Consider the following 24,432-nt stretch of genomic DNA (forward strand, 5'->3'; position numbering starts at 1 on the left):
TTCGGGAGGGGAGCTAGTCCTACACTTATTTGGGGAGTTCAAGAGGGCAAACCTAACATTCCCATTAATATTATTGCAACAGGCTACTTCTCTGATCCAATGACTGTGATCATTGGGGGAAGGGGGCAAATTCACCTTCCTTCCCATTAGTTATACTGTCTCCTTAAACAAGGAGTCTCACTAATTCTTGTCAAAGATTTTAACCACTATATCATACTACCTTTTCTTTCATTGATAACACACTTCTCACACTGCCAAAAATGACAAGGCTGGGGAATTTAGTTTTCCTTTAGGATTTTTATAGCTAGCTTCTATCCAGTCTCTTCAGAAGGAAGACACTGCTCCCAGTCAGTGTCTTCAAAAGGAAAATTAAATACAAATCATACATCTCTGAGCTTAAAAGAAATATTTCCTTTTAGGAAGTCTCATTGATTGATAGTCAAGTGCCTCTGTTTACACAGGGCTGCCTTGGTGCAGGAGAACACCAAAGCCATCCATTAAGGTTAAGGAAAGCCTAAATCTCTAAAAAGTCCCTCTGAATGAATGCCAAGAACACTGTTGCATATTCTATACAAATCTGACCCAGCCCGTCTGTTCACATTACTAGGAGCAGCAACAGCTGCCTGTTTCCAGAGATAAAAAGACTTGACCTCCACTGCTCGCTCTGTTTCTTTAATGCAAGCAGGGGGAATAGAAAGCCAGAATGATCCTATGGTTGCTATAAGATTAAATACTCAGAAAAAAAAATGAAACTAGCCTTGCTTCTATAACTCTTACAGCTACAAGGAACTTATAGGTACAGTAATCCATTTCTCGTTTTCAGAGAAGTACTTCAGCATGATTTTGAGTTTCTAGGCTCTGCCAGTGCTTCTTGAGACCAGTAAACCCAAAACAGGTGTGTGTTTTTAAAGGGCGGGACAGCTGTCAGCAACACATCCAATATCATCACACTGATTGGAGTCAAGGTTGGCTCACTCCTGGCTCCAATGAGCTCTTGGAGAAGTCATTAGGCTAGGGGTTCACATACTTTTTCCACCCTGCACTGTGAATGTTTCCATGCTATGTTCAATGAAAACATGACAACAGCTAATGTTTGCGTAGTATTATTTTAAGCAGACTGTGTTTTTCTATTGTTGTGACTTACATGACGTTTAGAGCACATTTTATGGCCAATTCATGCAAAACTCCACATAATCCCAAAGGGTTCACATACTTTTTCTTGCAACTGTATCTTTGTAAGAATATCAGCTTTGTTGTAGTAAGAATGTATACCTCAAACCACATTAATATATGTTTAATATAACATGGTTAACATCTTGGAAATATGTGGCCATACCTATTGAAAGCAGAACAGCCAGAACAATAGCAGAATAAGAATCTTAGTTATTCAGGAGGAAGAGACTTTGCTGTTCTCTATAGCAATACCATTTAAACTTATATACTGCTTCATAGTGCTTTACAACCCTCTCTAAGCAGTTTACAGAGTCAGCATATTCCCACTAACAATCTGGGTCCTCATTTTATCGATCTTGGAAGGATGGAAGGCTGATTAGGCTCAGAAAAACTCAGAAAAACTGCACAAGTTTTTTAAAAAATTAAAAGCCTTGGAACACACCCAATCTAGAATAAATAATAGTCTAAAATGACCAAGGTTCCACATTTAATTATACTTTGTGATGATTTATAATGTACCTTACAAAAATAAACACCAACTGACTACCATCCACCATCTTAGAGGATTTTATTAGAATATTTCTGTGGAACCTGGGACTGTTTTGTCCTCTCAGGAGGTAAAAGTTTTTGTTGTTAAAAAAATAACGATCTTAAAGAGATCAGTCTTACACATCACCACTCAGCTAGCTATTCTGGAGACCATCTCTGTTAGTAGTGCACCTCCGGGAAAGGGCCGACTGCTCAGTTTGAGTTACCTGTAGAAGTAGCAGCAATTGCAGTAGATGGAAATTGCTGTTTAACTTTCCTCACAACTGATTCATTACAGAGTGGAGTCCGCTTCAGTTTTATCACCTGACCGGTTGCAAACTTACTAGACGAGGAAGACTTTGAGATAATTTGGCCAACTCCCCCATCATCAGCGTCTCTAAGAGAGACTTGAGAATTTTTAGTCAATGGGACAGTCCTTGCATAAAGAGTTCTCGAAATCTTTTTGCTTATTAAAGAAGTATCGTTGGTAGGACACTTAAGAGCCGTTTGGGGATGTGAAGATGCTGCTATCTTTAAAGAAGCTGAGTTCTTAACTTTGATGCAGGTACTTGTAGAGGGGCCAGAGAATTGAACTGGCTTTCGATCTGTTCTGCTATTCAGTTGTCTTTCTTCCTCACCAGGAGAATCAATTATTCGTCTGTTAAAAAAAAATCATTAAGTCCACTGAATCCAGTAAAGACAGAGGATAAGTATAATATTCAGCATATGCAAAAATTATTTTTACTCTGATATCTGCCTAAAATGGCACATACACATATATCAGACATTTCAATCATCAATGTATAAGGAATTAGGACAACATATTTATATTGATAATCATCTGCATTTGGCACAAGCAATAGAAATGATACATTCTTATTTAATACCAAATATAATTTCAGCTTGTTTTCAAGTATATTTTTCTTATGTTCATTGTTAAGTATTACAAAATGGGCTTGCATTTTATAGCAAAGAGAATAACATGGATTTTTGTGAGAGGAGGAGGAGGAGGAGAAGTAGCATGAGTGTAGCATCTCGCTACTACTCGTTAAAGAAGTTTTTACATGAGTCTGAAAAAAAGTTACTGCTGCTTTAGGACATGCCTTCACTGAAGATTGATTTAAGATTATTCACTGCCAAGAATCACTTGTTGAGATGGACTATTCAAATTGAATTAATTAGTTTTATGTGACTCTTAAAACAGAAGTACTTTATTTTAGGCTTGAATGGAGATCAGAAACTTTTATTCCACTTAAAGGCTACAACAGGCAAATGAACCACAATACCTACCGTTTACGGACTGGAGACATATTCTGAAGGCTTCCTTTCAAAGAATGCTCCTCAAGAGTCCAACACTCTATCAGCTCCTGTGGTACTCGCCAGTAGCTGGCACCTTGTAATTTCAAACATATCATTTCACAATATTCAAGATGCATAAATTTGGTAACTTCTACCTGAAATTCACTGATATGCAATAAGGAATGTGTTAATGCACCTGGAAACATACCTTCATTACAACAGTTGTGTTCCCATAATTAAAGAGCAATATTCTGAATATCTTTTTCTATGTACAAAATTGAACTACATCCAGAATTATATAAGTGAAGTTGCTGACATAAAAACATGAAATCTTTTTCCTTCTCCTCATCCTTTTACTCAGCGGTCCCAAACCTTTCTGGCTCTGTGGACCGGCAGCAGGCGGCAATGGCAGGAAAGGGGATGGTTTTATCCATACAACCTAATCCTGAGCATGCACTAATGGTGCTTTGCATGCTCACTCGCCACTTGCATGACCCAGTTCCCAACAGGCCGTAGACCAGAAGCAATTTGCGGACCCTGCTTTTACTGTACAGATCCCAACCTTGGGAAGATTTCCAACCTGCTGTAGTAGTTCTGATTGTATGTGGAGGGAGAGAGATGTTGCAGGATGCAGCTCCTATTTTTTAATTTATAATATTTTTATCTTATCAGTTATTTAATTTATACTATTTTTTACCTTTCTCAATTTCAAACAATTGCCCGAAGTAGTAATATGTTTCTAAAAGGAGAACAGAGTAATGGCTATTATGCTTAACTGACTCCTTTAGGCAAGTATGTGCATGTTTTCAAAATTCACAATATTTGTTTTGGCAGAAATGAATATTAAACTATCATGCCAACACATGATATAAAGAACCCAATACATGATATTTGAAATGGTATTTCTTCTATTTCACAATTACTGATTACATTTTTACTATACTGAAATAATGGATAGTTGATTGTTTGAGCCTAAGTGATAATAGTGCCCAAGATACTGGTTTTGTTACATTAAGAGCCAGTTACTCTCTTTTTCTTATGTTGCTGAATTATTAAAATGAATGCAAAATAAATGAAAAAATACCCTGGTTAACCTTCAACAGCCAACTCCCAACCATAAATACTTATATTCTTTTAAAAAAATACCATCTTCAAATATAGAAACACACACCCACAGAAACATACCTCTTCCTTCCCAAGCCTCAAATGCATCCATTATCTTCTTCAATTCTGTTACTGAATAGTAACTCCAAATGTACTGGATGTTGTTTCCAGCCTCTCTAGTAAAAAAAGTAGAAAAAAACAAATTATTTTACTAAATGAAAGACAAAACTTTGCTAAAGTTACTTTTTCATATTGAAGAATCATAACCATTTGAACATTCATTCCTATGATCTAAACATTTAAGATAACCACATTGTTGAAATTTCTCTTTAACGAAAGAAGTAGCAGCAATTCATAAAATATTCTACAACAGAAAATGGAAGGATATTAGGATTAATCTCAACTGGTCCCTGAACTGGATTCTTACATTGCATTAAACCATCATTAATGTTCATTATGGTGTGAAAAGGAAGTTATAATGGCTGAGCTCATACATCATAGTAGACCATAAAGCACAATTTATAAATTACAATTGATGACTCCATATTGTGCTGAAACAATAAAACAATTTTTTGTTTGGTATGATATCTGAATCCAGAGATTGTAGTATATTCCAGAAACTATGGTTGAAAGAAAGCAACTTAGCACAATTAGGCTCAGTTATGTGTTTAAGTGAACTATTTTATTCAGCCAAGTACCAGGACTAGATTACATTGTCTTCATTGCTGAATTTTGATAACACAATTTGTAGGACTAAGTGTAGCATTCTTACTTGCTTAATTATTTTTACATAATAATTTTATCTGGCTATCTAGATAAATAGATATACCTTATGCAAGCAAACTGAATAGACAGCAAGAGTAACATTTAGTTCTACCTCAAAATCACACAATTAATTACATTTGAGCAAATTACTGTTTAATCCACTGTGTTTTCTGGGCAATATATGTTTAAACATTCCAGGCTTGGTTTTATTAATAACAGTTAAGATCCAGAGTATTACACAGACATTACAGAAGTAGAAGTCTAGTTATACAACTGGATTTTCTCTTGATCTCCTTTTCCTATATATTCCTCAAACCTGTATCAGATGTTCTCAAATATTCCAGAGAAGATTTACTGAGTATGCAGGCATTTTCTAGCAGACGTTAACACACCAATATAGAAACGTAACTGGAGAGTGCTTAAAATTAAATCGTTAATGTTAATCTAAGTAATAATTATACCGTATATTCTTCTACCCAGAAGTAACTTGTTGTGTTACATTTAATGGGACTACATCATTGTAATTAGATATAAGACTGCAATCTTAACCAATTTGTATAAATAAACAAATCTCAAAAAGAATGACACTGGAAAAGATTTGCTTATTTTTAGAAAACCACCACTATTCTTTTTAATTTGTTTTAACATTTGTATTGACTTTCTTTTAAATGCCCTGTAAACCGCAGAGTCCTTCGGGAAAGGGCGGTATATAAATCTAAATAAATAAATAAATAAATAAATATTCTTGAGCACAATAGTAGGAACCTAACTTCCTGGTAACTGTTGAGGAACAAGTCCCATGATATGTCACTGTTCACAATGACAGGGAATGAATAGAATAGTATTGAAGACTAAAGCATCTGGAGAATATCTGCCATTTTTTCTCTAAACAGAAATTGCATAATGAGTTATGTAAATTCATTTATAATCTTATGTTAATATATAGTCAACTGGCTGAGAAACCTCTCACCTTTTGTAGATATTTTTACTATTTATTCGTCCTCCTAGTTCCTTTTCAACTGCAGTTGTTCCATCAGCTTTTGTGGCATATATTCCAATTACTCTACTCTCACAGCTGGAACCAGAAGTATTGAGGTAATGCAAGACCCAAACTGTTGGTTTAGTGCATATTAAGCCATAAGAGTCACAAAAACCTACAAGTGCCTAGAAAAGGAGTATACCAACATATATATTCAATCAAACAATCTGCCTATTTAATATATTTTGCATAATTTGAGTTATTAAAAAGTATCCAAAATATCTGTAGCCCACTTCTGTCAATGTAATCCTACTGTATTCATGGTATTTTGCCACTGGTAAAAACAGATATCTGCAGTCTTACCGCTTCTACTCTGAAAAATAGATGAACAATACTTTATGTAGTTATTCTATGTAGTCAACATAATTTGCTAAATATCCAGACAAAATATTAGATTTTTATTAGAAATGTGTTAAGAGAAAATACAGTAATACTGAAGTGGATTACTGAATTGTATTTTCCATTAGTGATGGGCTATGCTTTAATATATGCATAAAAACATGCATACAAGTGTATGAAAAATGTCTGTTATAATTGGATTGTGAGGATTGGTATATTACAACTGCAGATATTTTCTTTAGTCCTATCAATAATAATCTCTATATAGAATGGCTTTTTTTCAACTTATTCCCTAGACAAAGTGGTTTGTGGAGTAAGCCCTAATAAAAGGGTAAGTTATTTTCCAGCTGAGAAATATGCATTACTTGTCCTTTATCAAATGTTGAATACATATCGCAGAAAAATTAAAGAACATAGGAAAATTCTGACCTTCTTAAGTTCTACATTTGTTCTTAAACAATATGTCTCCATTTCATTAGTTAGATGGTCAACAAGATTGTAAGGGTAAGGAATGCCAAAGTAATCAGCTTCTTCTTGTAATGCAATTCGTGTTTCCTCATTTTCAGGAATCCAAACTTCTCCATGAAGATAATTTAAGAGATATTTAAAAAGATTGCCATCACGATCAATAAGGCATGCTCCTGAAAACAGAAACAAAAAACGTACACTACATTTTGTATACTGCCATTACTGTAGTATATTATATTGCCCAGTAAATCTGTGTTAACAAAAAAGGGAGTAATTAAAGTTTAATTAAAGTTTAATTTATATTAGACAAGTTGGCCGTAGTTCAACACATTGTACTAGATTAACAGAAGCCAAATCAAGTAGGATTACCTTATTGCAGAACTCAGAATATACTGGGACAATATCAAATCACACCCCCAAACTGTGCATTGGGCTTTAACTCAGGACTTTTGTTTCTCTATAGAATGAAATAGTACAGACTGCACATCTGCGGAATAAGGGCATAAGAATGAACTGATGCAAATGGAAAAAATCAAGAGGTGGTAGTCAAGCTCACAGGAAAAATAATGCAAAGTAGCCCACAACCAAGTTATCTTGTGATAAATGTTGAAATGCATTTGTTCACCTTTTCAAAGGCTATTTACAATTTAAGAAGCTTTTTACCTGAATTATCCATTTTTAAAGGAAACCTTCCACTGAACATAGCTGCTAACATTGAATCCTTAAAACGGCATAAAGATTCACGTCTAGCTGTGTACATAAAGCCTCCAACATTAAGTCGAATAATATCTACCATCTTTTCAGACTTGCTGTCATCCATCACTTCTGCAGTTAATATTATTAGATTATGTATTTTGATACCTGAAATAAATTTTATATAAAACTGTATTTAGGAGATTAAGTAAGGAAATTAGCATTTCAGTAGCATCATCACTCAAAAATAATAGTTAAATGACTTAAATTATTAGAAATCTCTTAAATGTTGAAGATGCATACCATCATGAGAATGTACATGCAGGTCACACTTCTAACACAGCATTCTTAAAATTGTTGGGGATTCAATTGCTATAATTCTTATTCCTCAGTCATGGTGGCTGGGATGTTGTAGTTCCGACCCATCTGGGGGGCATCACACTACTAGTAATGCCTTGTTCCTAGGTGACTTTTTCTCAACTACTACAGTGAAAGCAAATTGTATTCCTAACAGAAAATCCAACTATTCTTATTTAACATTAATCCTAAGAAACTTGAGTTACATTAATAGAACTTCTGTATCTTGGGAAAGTAATGTTCCTACACTTGGAAGGCCTATTTGGAGTCAGGACAGACCATGTTCCACAGGCATTTCTTCCTTTATCCAATATGCTCTGGGAGAAACTTGTGAACTAATGTGCAATTCTAAATACTGAGAAGCTACAATTTCAGACTGAAATGCCATGAATATTTGCTTACCTGAATGAAAAGAGGCATAGTAAGATTGTGAACCATAGCATAAAGTATAGTTTTCATCAAAATGCTAAATGCCATGAGTTACAGATGTTTTTATTAGAACCTCCTTTTAGAAGAAATCACCCAAGCTAGGGAGCCCTTGCAGGATTGCCATTGGGGACGAAAAAGTGGCCAGCACTTTGTACACCAGCTTGAGCTGCTGCTGTGCAATTGTGATTTATGAATCAAATAAATGTGCATGCTCTATGACTTTTCTAGACAAATACATTGAATAATAGCCTGCTATCCATAAAAACAGCCTGGTTTATAAACTTTAGCAAATAATAACAAAACATCTTCACGACTATATCAGTATATGGGCTCCTATTCCTCTTCTTCCAAATATATTGTTCCATGAGAAAACACGAGGGGACTAGAAATGGAAAAGTATGTCTAGGTCCAATGGAAATTGTCCAAATGAGATAGGCCTCCTAGAGAGTTTTGCCATGTCATTAATGTTTCTGATACAAATTACACAGCAGAGTTCTTTGCTAGATCCTGCGATAGCGTTTCTCTCCCTTCTTAAAATTCTAAGATCCAAGAGGGAATTTGGAACAAACCATGACAAATGACCATGCTGTACAATTTGAAGTATGGATATTGGCCAGGCAAGCTGGATTCTTTACCTTAACCACGTCCAATAGTCAAAGAGTACAGAGCTGTTGTATTAAACAGCTGGAGGACATCAGCTTTTCTACACTGGGAAGAATCCAGTTTACAGATCTGCAGTCAAGAATCCTTAGAAGCCTGCTAAGTATCACCATCACATATACTAAGTCCAGCTACCCCTAGGAACAAAGCTATACTAAGTCTAGCTACCCCTAGGAACAAAGCTAAGTCCAGCTACCCCTAGCTAACAAAGAGCCTTGGTGGAGCAGTGGGCTAATGCCTCCTTAAGTAACACCAGCTGCCTGCAATTAGTGCAGGTTCGAGTCCCACCAGGCTCAAGGTTGACTCAGCCTTCCATCCTTCCCAGGTAGGTAAAATGAGGACCCAGATTGTTGGGGGCAATTAAGCTGACTTTGTAATAATGCCGCTTGGGGGTGTGTGAAAGCCCTAATAAGCAGGCATATACATAGAATGAAGGCTACTGCTAAGCTTGTAAGCCGCCCTGAGTCTTCGGAGAAGGGCGGGATATAAATGGAATTAAAATAAAATAAAACCCAAGCCAATCCCTTCCTTCTTCTACAGCCAGAAAACAGCAGCGGCTGGAGGAGGAGGAATAAGAGGAACCCGGGAGCACAAAGGGATCAGAGGGAGGCGAGGCCAAAAGGAGGAAGCCCCAGGCAACGCTCCGCTCGTGCGGTCCGTTACCTTCCTAGTCCGAGGTTCCGCTCAGAAATTTCGGGAGAGGCACGCGAAACCCCGCCTCCTTTCGCCCTTCCCTTTCCAAATCCGGCGGAAAGGACGGAGGCGGAAGAGGAGTCACGCCCGGGTTGGATTTGAAAAGAAAAAGAAAAAAAAGCAGCCCCCGGAACAACCACCCGTGGACGCAACAGGACAATACAAAACAGGACGTACACAAACCGCTTTGGGGAAAAAAAACAAAACTGCTCCTCCCTCGACAGAGCTATAGCTCCCAAGTTTTCCAAGCTGCCTTGCGTTGCCTCCGCGAGGCTCCCCCTCGCGCGGCTAAGCGAGCGTGAGGAGGATAAGCGGGCGAGAATAGGGCCGGCTGGAAAGCCAGAAAGTCCTCTCAGCCACCAAGACGACGAGCCGAGCGGCTCTCCCGACAGCCCCCGCTGCCCACCCGGTCGCTCTCCCAGCGCGCTTTCGGAGGGAGAGGGGTCCAAACTCCGTCCACGCGCTAACGGTCAAGCGCTGAAGGCCAGCGCGTGCCTGAGGCAGCTGCAACGCTCGCGCGCGCTCTTGCCCGGCCGCAGTTAAACGGTTCTGGGCTTGAGCGCCATATCCCTTTCCCTTAAATTGGAGAGTGGCGGAGTCACGTCACAAGCGTAGTTCATTGAAGTGTCCCGGGTGAGAAATTATGACAAGTTGTGGCTCTTTTTTTTCCCCTGTCAGGTGTCGGAATCACACTCTTCTTGATATGAAAATATAAATATAAACATATTTTTATATGTTTGCCCTGTTCACCGCCCTGAGTCCTTCGGAAGAAGGGCGGTATACAAATAAAATTATTATTGTTATTATGAAAGCGGGTTTTTTCCCCGCTTTTTTCACTGCTCCCTAACAAGGTTTGTGCACATAGGCGCACCCCACAGCATATATTTTTTTCTAGAATTCAGAAGATTAGTTTATCCAACGCACATATTGCAGTTCTTTCATTTGCTGGAGTAAGGATTGGGATTGACGGTTTTAGAACGGATCGTCCCCGCTATCTTTTTTTGTGGTTTCTAATAAATAAGGGGAACTTCCACAGAGGTAGAATCTGATCTGAATGCTAAAGTTCAGAGGTAGAAATTAATTCTCACGTGGAAAAAGAATGCAAATGATAAAAGTTTCCAGCAGTGGCTTTGATCGTTGATGGGTCCAAGCACTTGTGCCTCCCATTTGCAATTTTGCAAGATTTTTTTTTCTCAGAAAAAAGCCATTAAGCTAGGAAACTAAGACTCCTCTGAAAGCGTGGACAATTCAGAGCAGCTCAAAACTCCGCTCTAATGCAGAGATTTCCCTTTCAAACTTTGTGCTTTGTGTACTTTGCTTTGAGCTCTTGAATAAAAGGCATAAATAATAACCTCTGAAATAAGTTTGTGTTATGGTGCTACACAGGATAGGTAAGTGAAGAGGCTAGTTCCTTCTTACCAAACCAAAATAAGAGCTTAACAGCATAGTATCCTTGTGTTTTTCTCCTGTCCTGAAGTTGGAAGGAAAATAAATTGTAATATTTGGCTGCCCCTATAGGAATGTTTATTGCCCCTGAGAAGATGCTGATAGATTTGCTGTCCTCACATGTGTAGCACATAGCTGCTGCAAGCAGTGGCAGTGATGGGGAGAGAGTCTGTGTAATTTAATTTGGATTATCTGAGCCCTTGTTAATGCAGACAAAGCCTCTTGAGATGCCCTCCAGAGACAGTATGTTTCTTCTGCCAATCAGAATGCAGCAGGTAGCAAGCCAGCTGCTCTCCCATCATGGGCAATCCATTAGCCTGCCAAAGAAGAATAGTGAGAATGACAAGGGCTGCAGCATGCTTCAGCAACCCTGACATGCTGAAGATATCTTTGTAGACTATAACCAGAGTAAAGGTAGTCCTCAACGTATGACCACAACGGAGCCCAAAATTTATGTTGCTAAGTGAGACAATTGTTAAATGAATTTTGCCTCATTTTATTACATTGCTTTGTTTGTCAGAAAGTTGCAAAAGGATTACATGATCCTCAGACTCTGCAAATGTCATGAATATGAGTCAGTTGCCTAGCATCTGAATTTTGATCACATGACCACAGGGTTGCTACAATGGTCATAAGTGTGAAAAAGAGTCCTAAGTCTTTTTTCAGTGCTGCTGTAACTTTGAAAAGTCACTAAACAAATTGTTGCAAGTCAAAGATAACCTGTATATATTTGCCAGTTGCATTCTTTTCTGGATGGGGCTACCCTTGAAGAGTATTTGGAAGCTGTATAGCTGGTACAGAATGCAGTAGTACAGACAGTTCTGGAGGCCCCTAAATTGTTACATATAGCACTACTCTTACATAAGCTGCCTTGATTGCAAGTTTGCTTCCAGACCCAATTCAAGGTATTGGTTTTTATGGCATGAGATCAAATTATTTGAGGCACCATCTTGTTCCTTTGGGATTGGTCCACCCCACTTGCATAGGCACAAGAGCAGCGGCAGGATTCAGCCAGTTCGGCAGAACCAGTAGCTAATTTTTTGTTGATCAGGCCCAGAATGGACTTCCGGAAGCGGCATGCACACAGAGAACCTGTTGTTCACATATTTGAATCCCACCACTGCGCAACAGGTCTTCTATTGGTATTAAAGTCTGTTCACTAACATGGCTGGTATAATGTACTGGCTAATGACCTAAAGGACAGAGTACTACATTTTCCACCATGTACAATGTGTGAGCAGTGTCTTGGTATCTTCTTGGCTTAAATAAGAAAAACTACTATTTTCAGAAATTGGCTTAAAATAATTTAAATTTTAGACAAAACAATTGTTCTGGTAATGCCAATGATGTGATTAAGAGAGAATACTATTTTGCCAGAATGTCCTGAAGCCAATGTAAATTTAAACTGAAAGGACACAAAAATATTGTGTAAACATCATAAATAATTTCTGTGAACTGCTTTGAGCTACAGATTTGAAAATAATGATCTTTTTAAAAATAGAAAATGTTGACTTTCAGTACAGTGTGTATTTTAATTTGATGACTGAATTGTTAAAGTGATCTTATTATATTCTAAATATTATATTTAGAAATAAAAATATATTTAGGATGAATAATAGAGATAAATAGAATAAAATACTTTATATGGCCAAGTGTGATTAGACATACAAGGAATTTGTTACCTAACACACTACACAATTCAAAATATTTTTAAATGCAAACTTTAATATATATTTTTCATGATATCCATTATTAAGTCTTCAGAGAAATAAACCAAAGATAGAAATTGATGTAATGCCTGAAGCATCTTCCCTTTTTACCATTGGAGGTATGAAAAAACACGTGATGGAGAAGAAGAATGGACCTCTAAAAGTTACAAAGCTGAATGCTTCTCTTGCATTTAAAATCAAAACCAAGATAATTAGTAAGTGCTAATTAAATTATAAATAATCAGACTCACACTTGCAAAAATAAAATGTTTGAATTTCTGCAGTATACCTGTATATAGTTACCAAATAAAATAAAAACAACAAAAGGCAAAGAGCTAATGGAATATTGTCAGATTGTCTTGATTATGTGCCATCAAGTCGGTGTTGACTGTTAGCAACCATATAGATTTTCTCCAAGATGATCCTTCCATAACCTTTTGGTCTTCAAGTCTTCCATCAGTGCTCCCTTTGCCACTGTAATTGGGTCTACCTGCCTTGCTTCTGATTTCCCTTTTTCCCCTTTCTTTTCACTTTTTCTCAACATTACTGACTTCTCCAGAGCGTGAAATATTTATACAATGTGTCCAAAATATGGTAATCTCAGCATAGTCATTTCAACCAATTCAATCAGAAAAGAGCTGGAAGGGACCTTGGAGGTCTTCTGGTCTATACCCAGCTCAAGCAGGAGATCCTATACCCAGTGCTTTTTTTTTGTAAAAGAAAAAGGTGCCGGAACTCACATATGTCATACAACCCACCTTGCCTACCCTACAAGGTTCCATCCAAAAAAGGTGCCGGAACTCCATTCTGAGCATTCTATGAGGAAAAAAGCCCTGCCTATACCATTTCAGACAGGTGGCTGTTCAATCTTTTCTTAAAAACCTCTAGTGATGAAGTACCTACAACTTCTGAAGGCAAGTTATTCCATTGCTTAATTGTTCTCACTGTTAAGAAGTTTCTCCTTAATTCCAGGTTGCTTCTCTCCTTGATTAGTTTCCATCCATTGTTTCTTGTCTTGCCTTCTGGTGCTTTGACCCCCTTTCTTTGTGGCAGCCACTCAAATACTGGAATACTGCTATCATGTTACCCCTAGTAGCTTTCTCTAGACTAGCCATACCCAGTTCCTGCAACCCTTCTTCATATGTTTTAGTTTCCAGGCCTTTAATCATCCTAGTTGTTCTTCTTTGCACTTCTTCCAAAGTCTTAACATCTTTTTTGTACTGTGGTGACCAAAACTAGATGCAGTATTCCATGTGTGGCCTTACTAAGGCTTTATAAAATGGTACTAATACTTTGTGTGATTTTGATTCTATGCCTCTGTTTATACAACTAAGGATTGAATTAGCTTTTTTGGTTGCTGCCGCACACTGCTGACTCATGTTTAAGTGATCATCTGCTAGGACTCCATGGTCCCTCTGATAGTTACTGTTTTTAGCCAGATTTTGCCTAATCTGTACTTGTACCTTTGATTGTTCCTGCCTGAGTGTAAAACCTTGCTTTTCTCCACATGAAACTTCATGTTGTTGGATAAGGTCCATTGTTCAAGTCTTTTAAGACTATGAGCTTGTCTTCTGGGATGTTGGTTATTCCTGCCAGCTTAATGTCATCTGCAAATTTGATGAGTTCCCCTTCTATTCTCTCATCTAAGTCATTTATGTTGAAGAGTACTGGGACTAAGACGGAACCTTGTGGTACCTCACTGCTTACTTCCCTCCATGCAGACGTAGTACCATTAAGGAGTACTTCTTGAGTATGGTTTGTCTGTCAGTTACAAATCCATTTGGTGGTGATACTGTCCCACATTTTTCTAGCTTACCAAGAAGTAAGTTGTGGGCTATTTTATCAAATACTTTACTGACATCTAAGTATATACCATGTCCACAGCATTTCACTGGTCTACTAATTTAGTCACTTTGTCAAAGAATGAAATAAAATTGGATTGGCATGATCTATTTTTAACAAACTCATGCTGGCTTCTAGTTATAACTTCATTTGCTTCTAAATGTTGACAGTTCTGTTTTTTATTATATTTTTCCAGTATCTCCCAGGTATTGAGGTTAGGCTGATTGATCTGTAGTTTCTTGGATCTGTTTTTTTTTCTTTTTTGAAGATAGAAACCACATCAGCTCTTTTCCAATCCTCAGGTAGTTCCCCAGTGCTTCAGGATTTTATGCCTTCAATGAGAACTCTGAATTAATTTGTTCTGTGATCCATTTCTATTCTTATTTATCCGTGGCATTCACCACCATGAAAGTTCAAAAGCACTGTTTCTACCTTCTTCAAATCCTACTTTAACTTCTAAAGAGAATCACAAGGAAAATCATTGCCTGCAAAATTCTAATCTTTGTGGATCCAAATATCTTTTCTAAGGCCTTTATAATTATCTGCATTGTATTTCTTGATTGTGATTCCCTTACTGTTAATAGTTGAACTCAAAAGGCTCATTTGAATGTCAAATCAAATCATATCTTTATTACAGTCATAGACCAGCATATCACTTCAGTATCTTCATTGTCAGTTCTAAGGATGGTTGCTGTACTTGTCATTAGTTTGTGCTAAATGTAGTCCTATATTGTTATTGTACTCTGTTTCTTTCAGTATTAGAAATCCCAAATAATCTGCATTTTCAGCTATCAGAATAGTGACATCAGCATAACACAGGTCATTGATTTTTCTTACACACTCATCTTAAATCACACTCATCATCTTCCAATCTAACTTCCTGTAATGTATTGGGATTTTACTTGAGCTGTTTCACTTGTCTTGTTTGAATGCTGCTTAAGGTTGCTCAATTGGTGTGTCTGTGTAACGGTCTGTGTTCTGTTCCTGTTTGCCTCAATAAAGCAGTGTTCCTGTTTGCAACCTCTCGTCTCACTACCTCCTAAGAACACACTACACAACACTTCCCTCAATATATATTCATCATATGTTGGGGAAAAAAATTACAGCCTTGTTTCATTCCTTTGTTGATTTGCAAGCAGTCTGTTTCACCATGTTCCATCTAAACTGCTTCCTGAACCGTGCATTTTGCATTAGGATAATGAGATGCTTTGGGATTTCCACGTTCCTAAGTACATCATACAGTTTGACATGATTATTACAATCAGAGGACTTTCTATAATTAATGGACCATATATTTACTCCTTTTTGGCATTATTGACATCAGCAGTAATATACAGTCATGGCCGAAATTGTTGGCACCCCAGAAATTTTTCCAGAAAATCAAGTATTTCTCACAGAAAAGTATTGCAGGAACACATGTTTTGCTATACACAGGTTTATTCCCTTTGTGTGTATTGGAACACAACAAAAAAGGGAAGAAAAAAAGCAAATTGGACATAATGTCAAACAAAACTCCAAAAATGGGCCGGACAAAATTATTGGCACCCTTAACTTAATATTTGGTTGCACACCCTTTGGAAAAAATAACTGAAATCAGTCGCTTCCTATAACCATCAATAAGCTTCTTACACCTCTCACCCGGAATTTTGGACCACTCTTCCTTTGCAAACTGCTCCAGGTCTCTCTTATTGGAAGGGCGCCTTTTCCCAACAGCAATGTTAAGATCTCTCCACAGGTGTTCAATGGGATTCAGATCTGGACTCATTGCTGGCCACTTCAGAACTCTCCAGCGCTTTCTTGCCATCCATTTCTGGGTGCTTTTTGACGTATGTTTGGGGTCATTGTCCTGCTGGAAGACCCAAGATCTCGGACGCAAACCCAGCTTTCTGACACTGGGATCTACAGTGCGACCCAAAATCCTTTGGTAATCCTCAGATTTCATGATGCCTTGCACACATTCAAGGCACCCAGTGCCAGAGGCAGCAAAACAACCCCAAAACATCATTGAACCTCCACCATATTTCACTGTAGGTACTGTGTTCTTTTCTTTGTAGGCCTCATTTCATTTTCGGTAAACAGTAGAATGATGTGCTTTAGCAAAAAGCTCTATCTTGGTCTCATCTGTCCACAAGACGTTTTCCCAGAAGGATTTTGGCTTACTCAAGTACATTTTGGCAAACTGTAATCTTGCTTTTTTATGTCTCTGTGTCAGCAGTGGGGTCCTCCTGGGTCTCCTGCCATAGCGTTTCATTTCATTTAAATGTCGACGGATAGTTCGCGCTGACACTGATGCTCCCTGAGCCTGCAGGACAGCTTGCATTCCTTTGGAACTTGTTTGGGGCTGCTTATCCACCATCCGGACTATCCTGCGTTGCAACCTTTCATCAATTTTTCTCTTCTATCCATGACCAGGGAGGTTCGCTACAGTGCCATGGGTTGCAAACGTCTTGATAATGTTGCACACTGTGGACAAAGGCAAATCTAGATCTCTGGAGATGGACTTGTAACCTTGAGATTGTTGATATTTGTCCACAATTTTGGTTCTCAAGTCCTCAGACAGTTCTCTTCTCCTCTTTCTGTTGTCCATGCTTAGCGTGGCACACACAGACACACACTGCAAAGACTAAGTGAACTTCTCTCCTTTTTATCTGCTTTCAGGTGTGATTTTTATATTGCCCACACCTATTACTTGCCCCAGGTGAGTTTAAAGGAGCATCACATGCTTGAAACAATCTTGTTTACCCACAATTTTGAAAGGGTGCCAATAATTTTGTCCGGCCCATTTTTGGAATTTTGTTTGACATTATGTCCAATTTGCTTTTTTCCTCCCTTTTCTTGTTGTGTTCCAATACACACAAAGGGAATAAACCTGTGTATAGCAAAACATGTGTTCCTGCAATACTTTTCTGTGAGAAATACTTGATTTTCTGGAAAAATTTCTGGGGTGCCAACAATTTCGGCCATGACTGTATGTAATTCTGCAGCCTTTTCTAAAACCAGCTTGAATATGTGGACTTTCTCTTTGCATGTATGATTCTAATCTGTATTCAGTTACCTTATTTGCTAGTATGTGAAATTAAGGATATTGCAATAGTTTGCACTTTATGATAAGTCTCTTCTATTTGATAATGATATACCGTATTTTCCGGCGTATAAGACGACTGGGCGTATAAGACGACCCCCAACTTTTGAGATGATTTTCATGGGTTAAAGTCTTATACGCCGGAAAATACGGGTAAGTAGGAAGTCAGGGCTGCTTCTCAATTAGGTGAAGGTTTATCAAGAGCTTTTGGCCTCGAGATCAGCTTTGCTCTGCCTCGCCTAAACCTCGTCTCCTCTCGCGTTGGCGCCCCCTTCTACTTCAGCCACACGTGCTGGCTGTTTCGTCCAGGAGCGACGAGCATTGTGGCCCAACACTTTGGGAAGGCACCAGGTCTGAAAGAAGACGGTTCTTTCCGTAGGTTAGTTAATGAACAGGGCGGCGGAGGGCGGGGGGTGGTGGTAAAAGAAACGGACTCAGCCCTGCACCGCAAGTTTGAGATTCCCTCAAAGAAAGCCCTGAGTTTCCAAGTAACTAGAAACCAGAAGGAGCCCTGCGTGGCACTGAGATCGAGAAGCCCGTTTACCCTCCCCTGCATTTTGCTGTGCTTTTCTAAAGTTTTCCAAGAAAATGCAAACTCAGGGTTTTTCCTCCTTTCACTTGCATAAGTTATCACTGGAGTATACAGAAAGGGGAAAAAGAAATAAAGGGGAAAACCCCCGCACATATTATAATATTTATTTTTCAAAAGGCTGCCTTCTACTTCAGGGAGGAGGGGCGCCCCCGGGTTGCTGAAGCCCCAGTGCCAGCTTTCCGCTGCAGTCTGCCTGTCGCAATTCCCGAGCTGTGCCTTCCCGGGCGGGTGTTGCTGTAGGTCTGGCCACGGCACCACGACCTGAAGTCGAACTCCCAGGGTCGGGTGAAGCTCAGCTCCACGCAAACATGTCAGGTCAGCCTCCGCCTGGCTTCCCGTGGTCCCTTGAGCTCTCGTGCTCACCGAGCACCGGGGGCTCGGCACGCACTTGACTCCTGCTCCCTTCCAAAAAAAAAGGGTCTGCTGCCCTAGGACGCCGGTAAGCTGGAGCCTCAGCCTCGGTTGGGCTGGTCGGTTTATTTATGAGGAGGCCGTCTTTCGCCATTCTCGAGCACTGGATTTGTCCATTTCCACTAACGTCTCTGCTCCCGAGGATTTACTATTTTCCGGCGTATAAGGCGACTGGGTGTATAAGACGACCCCCAACTTTTGAGAAGATTTTCATGCGTTAAAAAGTCGTCTTATACGCCGGAAAATACGGTATAGACTATATCTTCTAACTTGCTGGCTACTGTGTGGGTCTCCAGATTTGTTGGCATAGTTTTGTTAGAAACATTATAGATTCTTCTTTTTATAATAGCCACATTTCTATAGATACATCATCAAGATCTGTAGCCTTCTGACTTAGCAATGACCAAAGTATTGACTTAACTTCATCTTCTAATACTAGAGATTCTTATAAATAGGGAATACCTTCTAAGGCAGCAGTCCCCAACCTTTGTGGCACCAGGGACTGGTTTTGTAGAAGACAATTTTTCCATGAATCGGGGTGTGGGGTGGTTTTGCATGCAACCTAGATCCCATGCATGTGCAGATGAAGTTTCACTTGCTCGCAAGGTGCCTCGCTTGCAAGGTACTTGCAGTTCTTAACAGGCCACAGACCTGTACAGGTCCTTGGCCTGGGGGTTGGGGATTCCTGTTCTAAGGTATCTTGGATGTTGACATTGCACTGAATCAGATGATATATATGCACTGGCATCCTTTAATGTATCAATTCAAGATTGGAATCTCCTGAGTTAGGACATCTTTTGTTCTGTTTCTATCTTCAATGTCTTTACACATGTTATTGTAATATTTCTTTTTTATATCAGAGCTTCCTGAAATTCGTTATTCTTCCCTGAGATATTTCTTTCTTGGCTTTATTTCTCTTCTCTTGGCAATTTCTATCATCTATTCTAACATCCAATTCTTTCTTCTGTTTCATCATTTTTGGCAAGTTCAACATTCATCCTTAACAACAACTTTGATTTCATTCTACAGTTCCTCTGATTCATATCAGTGAGGTTCAGAATTTCAGTGTGATTCCCCATGTACTCTTCGTAAATGATGGGATATACTCAAGATCATACTATGAATGTTGAAGGGACTTCCGGGTGGCAAGGCTCCGTCGATGGCGGTCATTTTTGACCGTCAGCCCCGTTGTTCCGTTCAAATCGCGAAAACAGCGACTATCAGCTGTTTTGCAGTTTGGGAATCCTCCCCTCGGGAGGAGGGTGAGCATTCAGGTAGAGGTAGAGCTCCCCCAGACCCCCAGAATTATCAATCTGGGGGTCGAAGGGTGAGAGCTCCCTCGGAGCCTGAATTAACTCCAGACTCGGGGACTTCTCTGTTTTAAGGCTTTAAAACAGAGCAGGACACTGCAACCATCTCTGTTCTCAATATTATACTTTGGATTACTTCGATGCAGGCAGAGCTGAGCAGGAGAATATTGAAACAGCAAGTGTATGATCTTTAACTCTGGTTTAACTTAAAAGAAGGGGAGGAAGATGGCGCTGGAATAAATTTTTGGGAGAAAGCGGGAAGAACAAAAGAATAAGGAAAATAAAATAAAAGATCAAGGAGGAAGACAGAAAGTGGATTTTTAAAGTTGTAAAAGACTGTTAAAACATTTGAAGTTGGCTTAAAAGAGATTTAAAAGATTTGGATATTTAACAGTGAAGCAATAAAGTTGCAATTTGGGTGGAAAAGTAAAAGTGAGAAATGATTTACTGTCTCTAAAAGTGTGGGGGCATCACCAGTTCAACAATCTGGACTTCTGACATTGATGCCACCCCCCGCAGCACCTACACCCACATTAACAGTAAAAAATTTAAAAGATGCTTTAAAACTTCAATCTGAGCAAATGGCAGAGCTCATTAATGAGAAGAATAAGGAAATACAAGAGGATATTTTGCTGGTATTTCAGAGACTGACAGTTTGTATTGAGAGTCTGGATGAACGTGTGGAAGAAGTTAATCAAAATAATTTGCTATTGGAGGCTAAAATGTGTGAAGCCGAGAATAAAATGGATAAAATTGGTGATGAGCTGGTAATGATACAATATAGAGACATGGAGTTTGCTTTGAGGATAAGAGGTCTGAAAGAAAATCCACAAGAAAATTTGGAAGAGATATTGGCAAAAGCTGTAGCGCCTATTTTGGGTTGGCGTGATGAAGACTTTAAGGGTAGGATATAAATGGGATTAAAATAAAATAAAAAATATTGGAAATAGATAAAATATTTTGTGTCAACTCCTGGATTGCTAGGCAAAGAAAATTACCAAGAGATGTAGATGTTTATTTCACAAAGAGAACGATTAGAAATGCGATTATTCAAGCTTTTTATAATAACGGATTTAAAGTGGCTGATCAAGAGGTCTTAATTTTGAAAGAAATTCCACCAAGAATTTTAAGAAAAAGGAAAGAGTTTGTTTTCCTGAAAGATGAATTTAAAAAACGACAGATCCAGTTTAGATGGGAGATACCAACTGGGATATTGGTGAATTATGCTGGTACAAGATATCTTCTTAATACTGTTCTGAAGGCACGAGATTTTTATTGTAATATACTGAAAGCAGACTCACCGCCATCCCCAGAATTTGAAAGAGGAAAGGAAGAAAGAGTGTGACAGATACAATCAGAAGGCATACAGCGAGATGAAGGAATCACCTCGCTGATTTCAAAAGAAGTACAGCAAACTCTGGAAACTGTGCAGCCCTTGGTTTCATTAGAAGAATTAAAGGCCCCGAGAGTGACACGGGCTGCAACCAGACGAAAGGCACAACAACAGCAACAGAAACAGTATCTTACAATTACAACTCAAGAATCTACTAATAGTGAAGTAGTGGGGGCAGCGAGATCAAAGATGCAGATTCTTGAGGATCTGCAAGCCACGCTCCGAAAGCATTAAGTCGCAAAAGATGGTAACAAAGTTTCTATAAAATAATTCAATGGAATTATAAATCGTGTATTTTAATGGAAGACTGCAACGGAGTGCTGGATAAACAGATAGATAAAAAAGGACCTTTTAAAAGTACTCCAATCATGCAAGATTGCCTAAATTCTTTTTTGATTTGAAAGATGGGATGTGATTTATTATATGGCTGGTATGTATATTATTTGTATGATAAAAAGGTGGATAATGTTTTTATAGAAAATATAAGTTTGGGATTTAAACATGATGTGATCACATATAAAGATATTTTTAGACTGGAAAGAAATGTATGGCAATTAAAGCCATTTAATATTCTAAAAGAAGGAAAAATAGTACAAACTTGGTTTTAGTATGGCCAGATATAAGTTAGATGGAAAGAAATTTGGTAAAACAAACTAGAGATCAAAGTTAAGTGCATATAAGAGGGATATATAATGTATTGATAGAAATAAATGCAGAAATGGAATTTGTTAAAGACTGTATGATAAAATGGGCCCAGAATATTCAGGAGTTGATAATGATGGATACCTGGGAAAAAATTTGGGTCAGAAATGTTAAATTTATTCAGGTATAAAATTTATGAGAGAATTTTTATAAAATGTTTTATAGGTGGTATTTAGTTTTTAAAAATTTTGCATGTACTGTATGTATTCAAATTATCAATCTACCGGTAAATGTTGCAACGTACTATCATATATGGTGGACTTGTTGGGTATTATTACTAAATTGATGTTGAATTTAATAATGGCAGCAAGACTTTTGGTTTCGCAATACTGGAAGAAGGAGGAACTGCCTAGTATAGAAGAGTGGACTTCAAAGGTTTCAAACTTGGCAGAAATGGTAACAATTTTAGCATATTTGAAAGAGCAATCGCAACAGAGATATATCTTGGAATGGAGAAGATGAATCGATTATATTCAGAATTAATATGGGACTAAAAAATTTCATTTAATATATGAATGAGTATTAGAATTATAGGATGTATTATTATTTAGTTATGTTTAAGTGGAGTTAAAGAGTGATAGGATTTAAAGTGTATTTATAGTTGGTTAGCATATTTTAGCTTAAGTTTGTTAGAGGCAATACCCTGTATTCAGCTCTGGGAAGTCAGGGGGGGAGGGGGAGGGAGGGGAAGTTGGGGGGGAGGGGGAGGGAAGGAGTTTATGCTTAAAATATATTGTAAAACTTTTCAATAAAAAAATCATACTATGAATGTTGATTAGTTTTGTTCTTCTACTTGACTTGGAACTCATATGAGTAGTTTGAGATCTATTCCACAGTCCATCCCTGGTTATATCGTTGCTATTATAACTGGGTTCTTCCATTTACTTCTACCAATAATATATTGTAGTCAGTTTGATTTCTATGCACACCATCTGGTGAAATCCACGCATCATTTTGGTTGTTGGAAGGCTGTTTGAGCAGTGAAAAAGTAATTTGATTGCAGAAATTGATACAGTAAGTGATTCTCTGGCTTCGTTTCGGTTTCCTAGGCTGTAAAGTCAGACTATTTAATATATCCCACTTTGGTATTCTACTCTCTAGCAATATGACAGTATAGTAAGTTTAGAAAATAAAATATAGTTATATCATTATTATTCAAATTACTTTTGAGGATTTATGGACCAGAAGTAGTAGCAGTATGAACATGCCCTAATTTTTTTCTTTTCATTTTATTCAGACAACTCTTCACTTTTAAAAAATTCTTTGAAAAGTAATAATAAGGCATTGGCCATAGCCCTTTGTACAGAGAAAGAAAATTCTCGGAAGCTGAAAAATGAAAAGCTGTTATTACAAAAAGAATTGGATGGGCTGAACTTGCAAAATATCTTACTTCGCCAAAAGCTAAGTTACCTGGTACATTCTAAAAAGTAAATGGTGGGATCTAATATTTGATTCATGACTTAGGAAAATAAAAATAACAGAAAATATCCAATTATTCCTTCCTATTAATGGATAGCTTATATCAGTAAAATGTTCAGGGGGCAATTTTATTTTTCTTTGCAATTCCTTGAATGTCCTCAGAATCTGATGCTGGATTTATTTAATTATTAGATTTATACTCTGCCTTTTGTTTAGAAGCTGAAGGTGACATACATCATATTCATTCTGTCAGTCATTCAATATAGCTTAGGTCAGGGATACGCAATGCAAGAATAATAGGAAAGCTATAATTGTTTTAGGTTGTAATTTCAGAATTTTCAAAGCCTTCCAGAGTTTTCCTCTATCTCTTCTTTTTTTTTATTTAAAAAGTTTTACAATACATTTTGACTTTAATCCCCCCTCCCCCACCCCTATCTAGCCCTCCCTATCCCTCTCCCCCATTCCCTCCTCCCCCCCCGACTTCCCAGAGCTAAATACAGGGTATAAAATACAGGGTATAAAAACAAACATAAGCACCCCTATGTTATCAACAGGAAACTATTAATTCTATCTCCCTCTAGCTCATATAAAATGAATGCAAACAATATTAATATTACAAATAAAGTAAAAAAGAAAAAGAGAAAACAGAAAAAGAGCTTTACTCAGAATAGATTTTCTTAATCCCAGTCCTTATTCATATTAATTTCAAAAAAAAAGAAAAAAAAACTTTCACCTACTATTTGCATTCTCCCACCTTTCTCTAATTTCTAAACAAATTCTCAGTTACGCGCCAAAAGCGCCTATCTCTGTTAACCTTAATAATCTCCAACCAAACTAAACTATGATCAAAAATAGTTCTTGCATGTATCACGCCAAATGTCTCGCAGTTCCAGATCATCCTTGAGTTCAAATAAAAAGAGTAAAATTCCTCTATCTCTTCTTATATCAAATAGAATCAGAGGAAGGTTATTCCAAATTT

At 37.9% G+C, this 24,432-nt stretch overlaps 1 protein-coding gene across 1 annotated transcript; it reads right to left on the bottom strand.

The window, feature by feature from the left end:
* Positions 1 to 223: 223 nt before the first annotated feature.
* On the bottom strand, positions 224 to 7,572 carry KCTD18 (potassium channel tetramerization domain containing 18). The gene is made up of 6 exons (XM_083349997.1): positions 7,379 to 7,572; positions 6,677 to 6,888; positions 5,840 to 6,033; positions 4,186 to 4,280; positions 2,992 to 3,094; positions 224 to 2,359 (listed from the first exon to the last, which is right to left on the bottom strand). Exons 1-6 carry the CDS (start codon positions 7,533 to 7,535, stop codon positions 1,915 to 1,917), a joined length of 1,206 nt encoding a protein of 401 aa, XP_083206123.1. The 5' UTR covers positions 7,536 to 7,572; the 3' UTR covers positions 224 to 1,914.
* Positions 7,573 to 24,432: the final 16,860 nt, after the last annotated feature.

This window comes from Vipera ursinii (genome assembly GCF_947247035.1).
Source record: "Vipera ursinii genome assembly, chromosome: 1".
Taxonomy (NCBI): Eukaryota; Metazoa; Chordata; class Lepidosauria; order Squamata; family Viperidae; genus Vipera; species Vipera ursinii.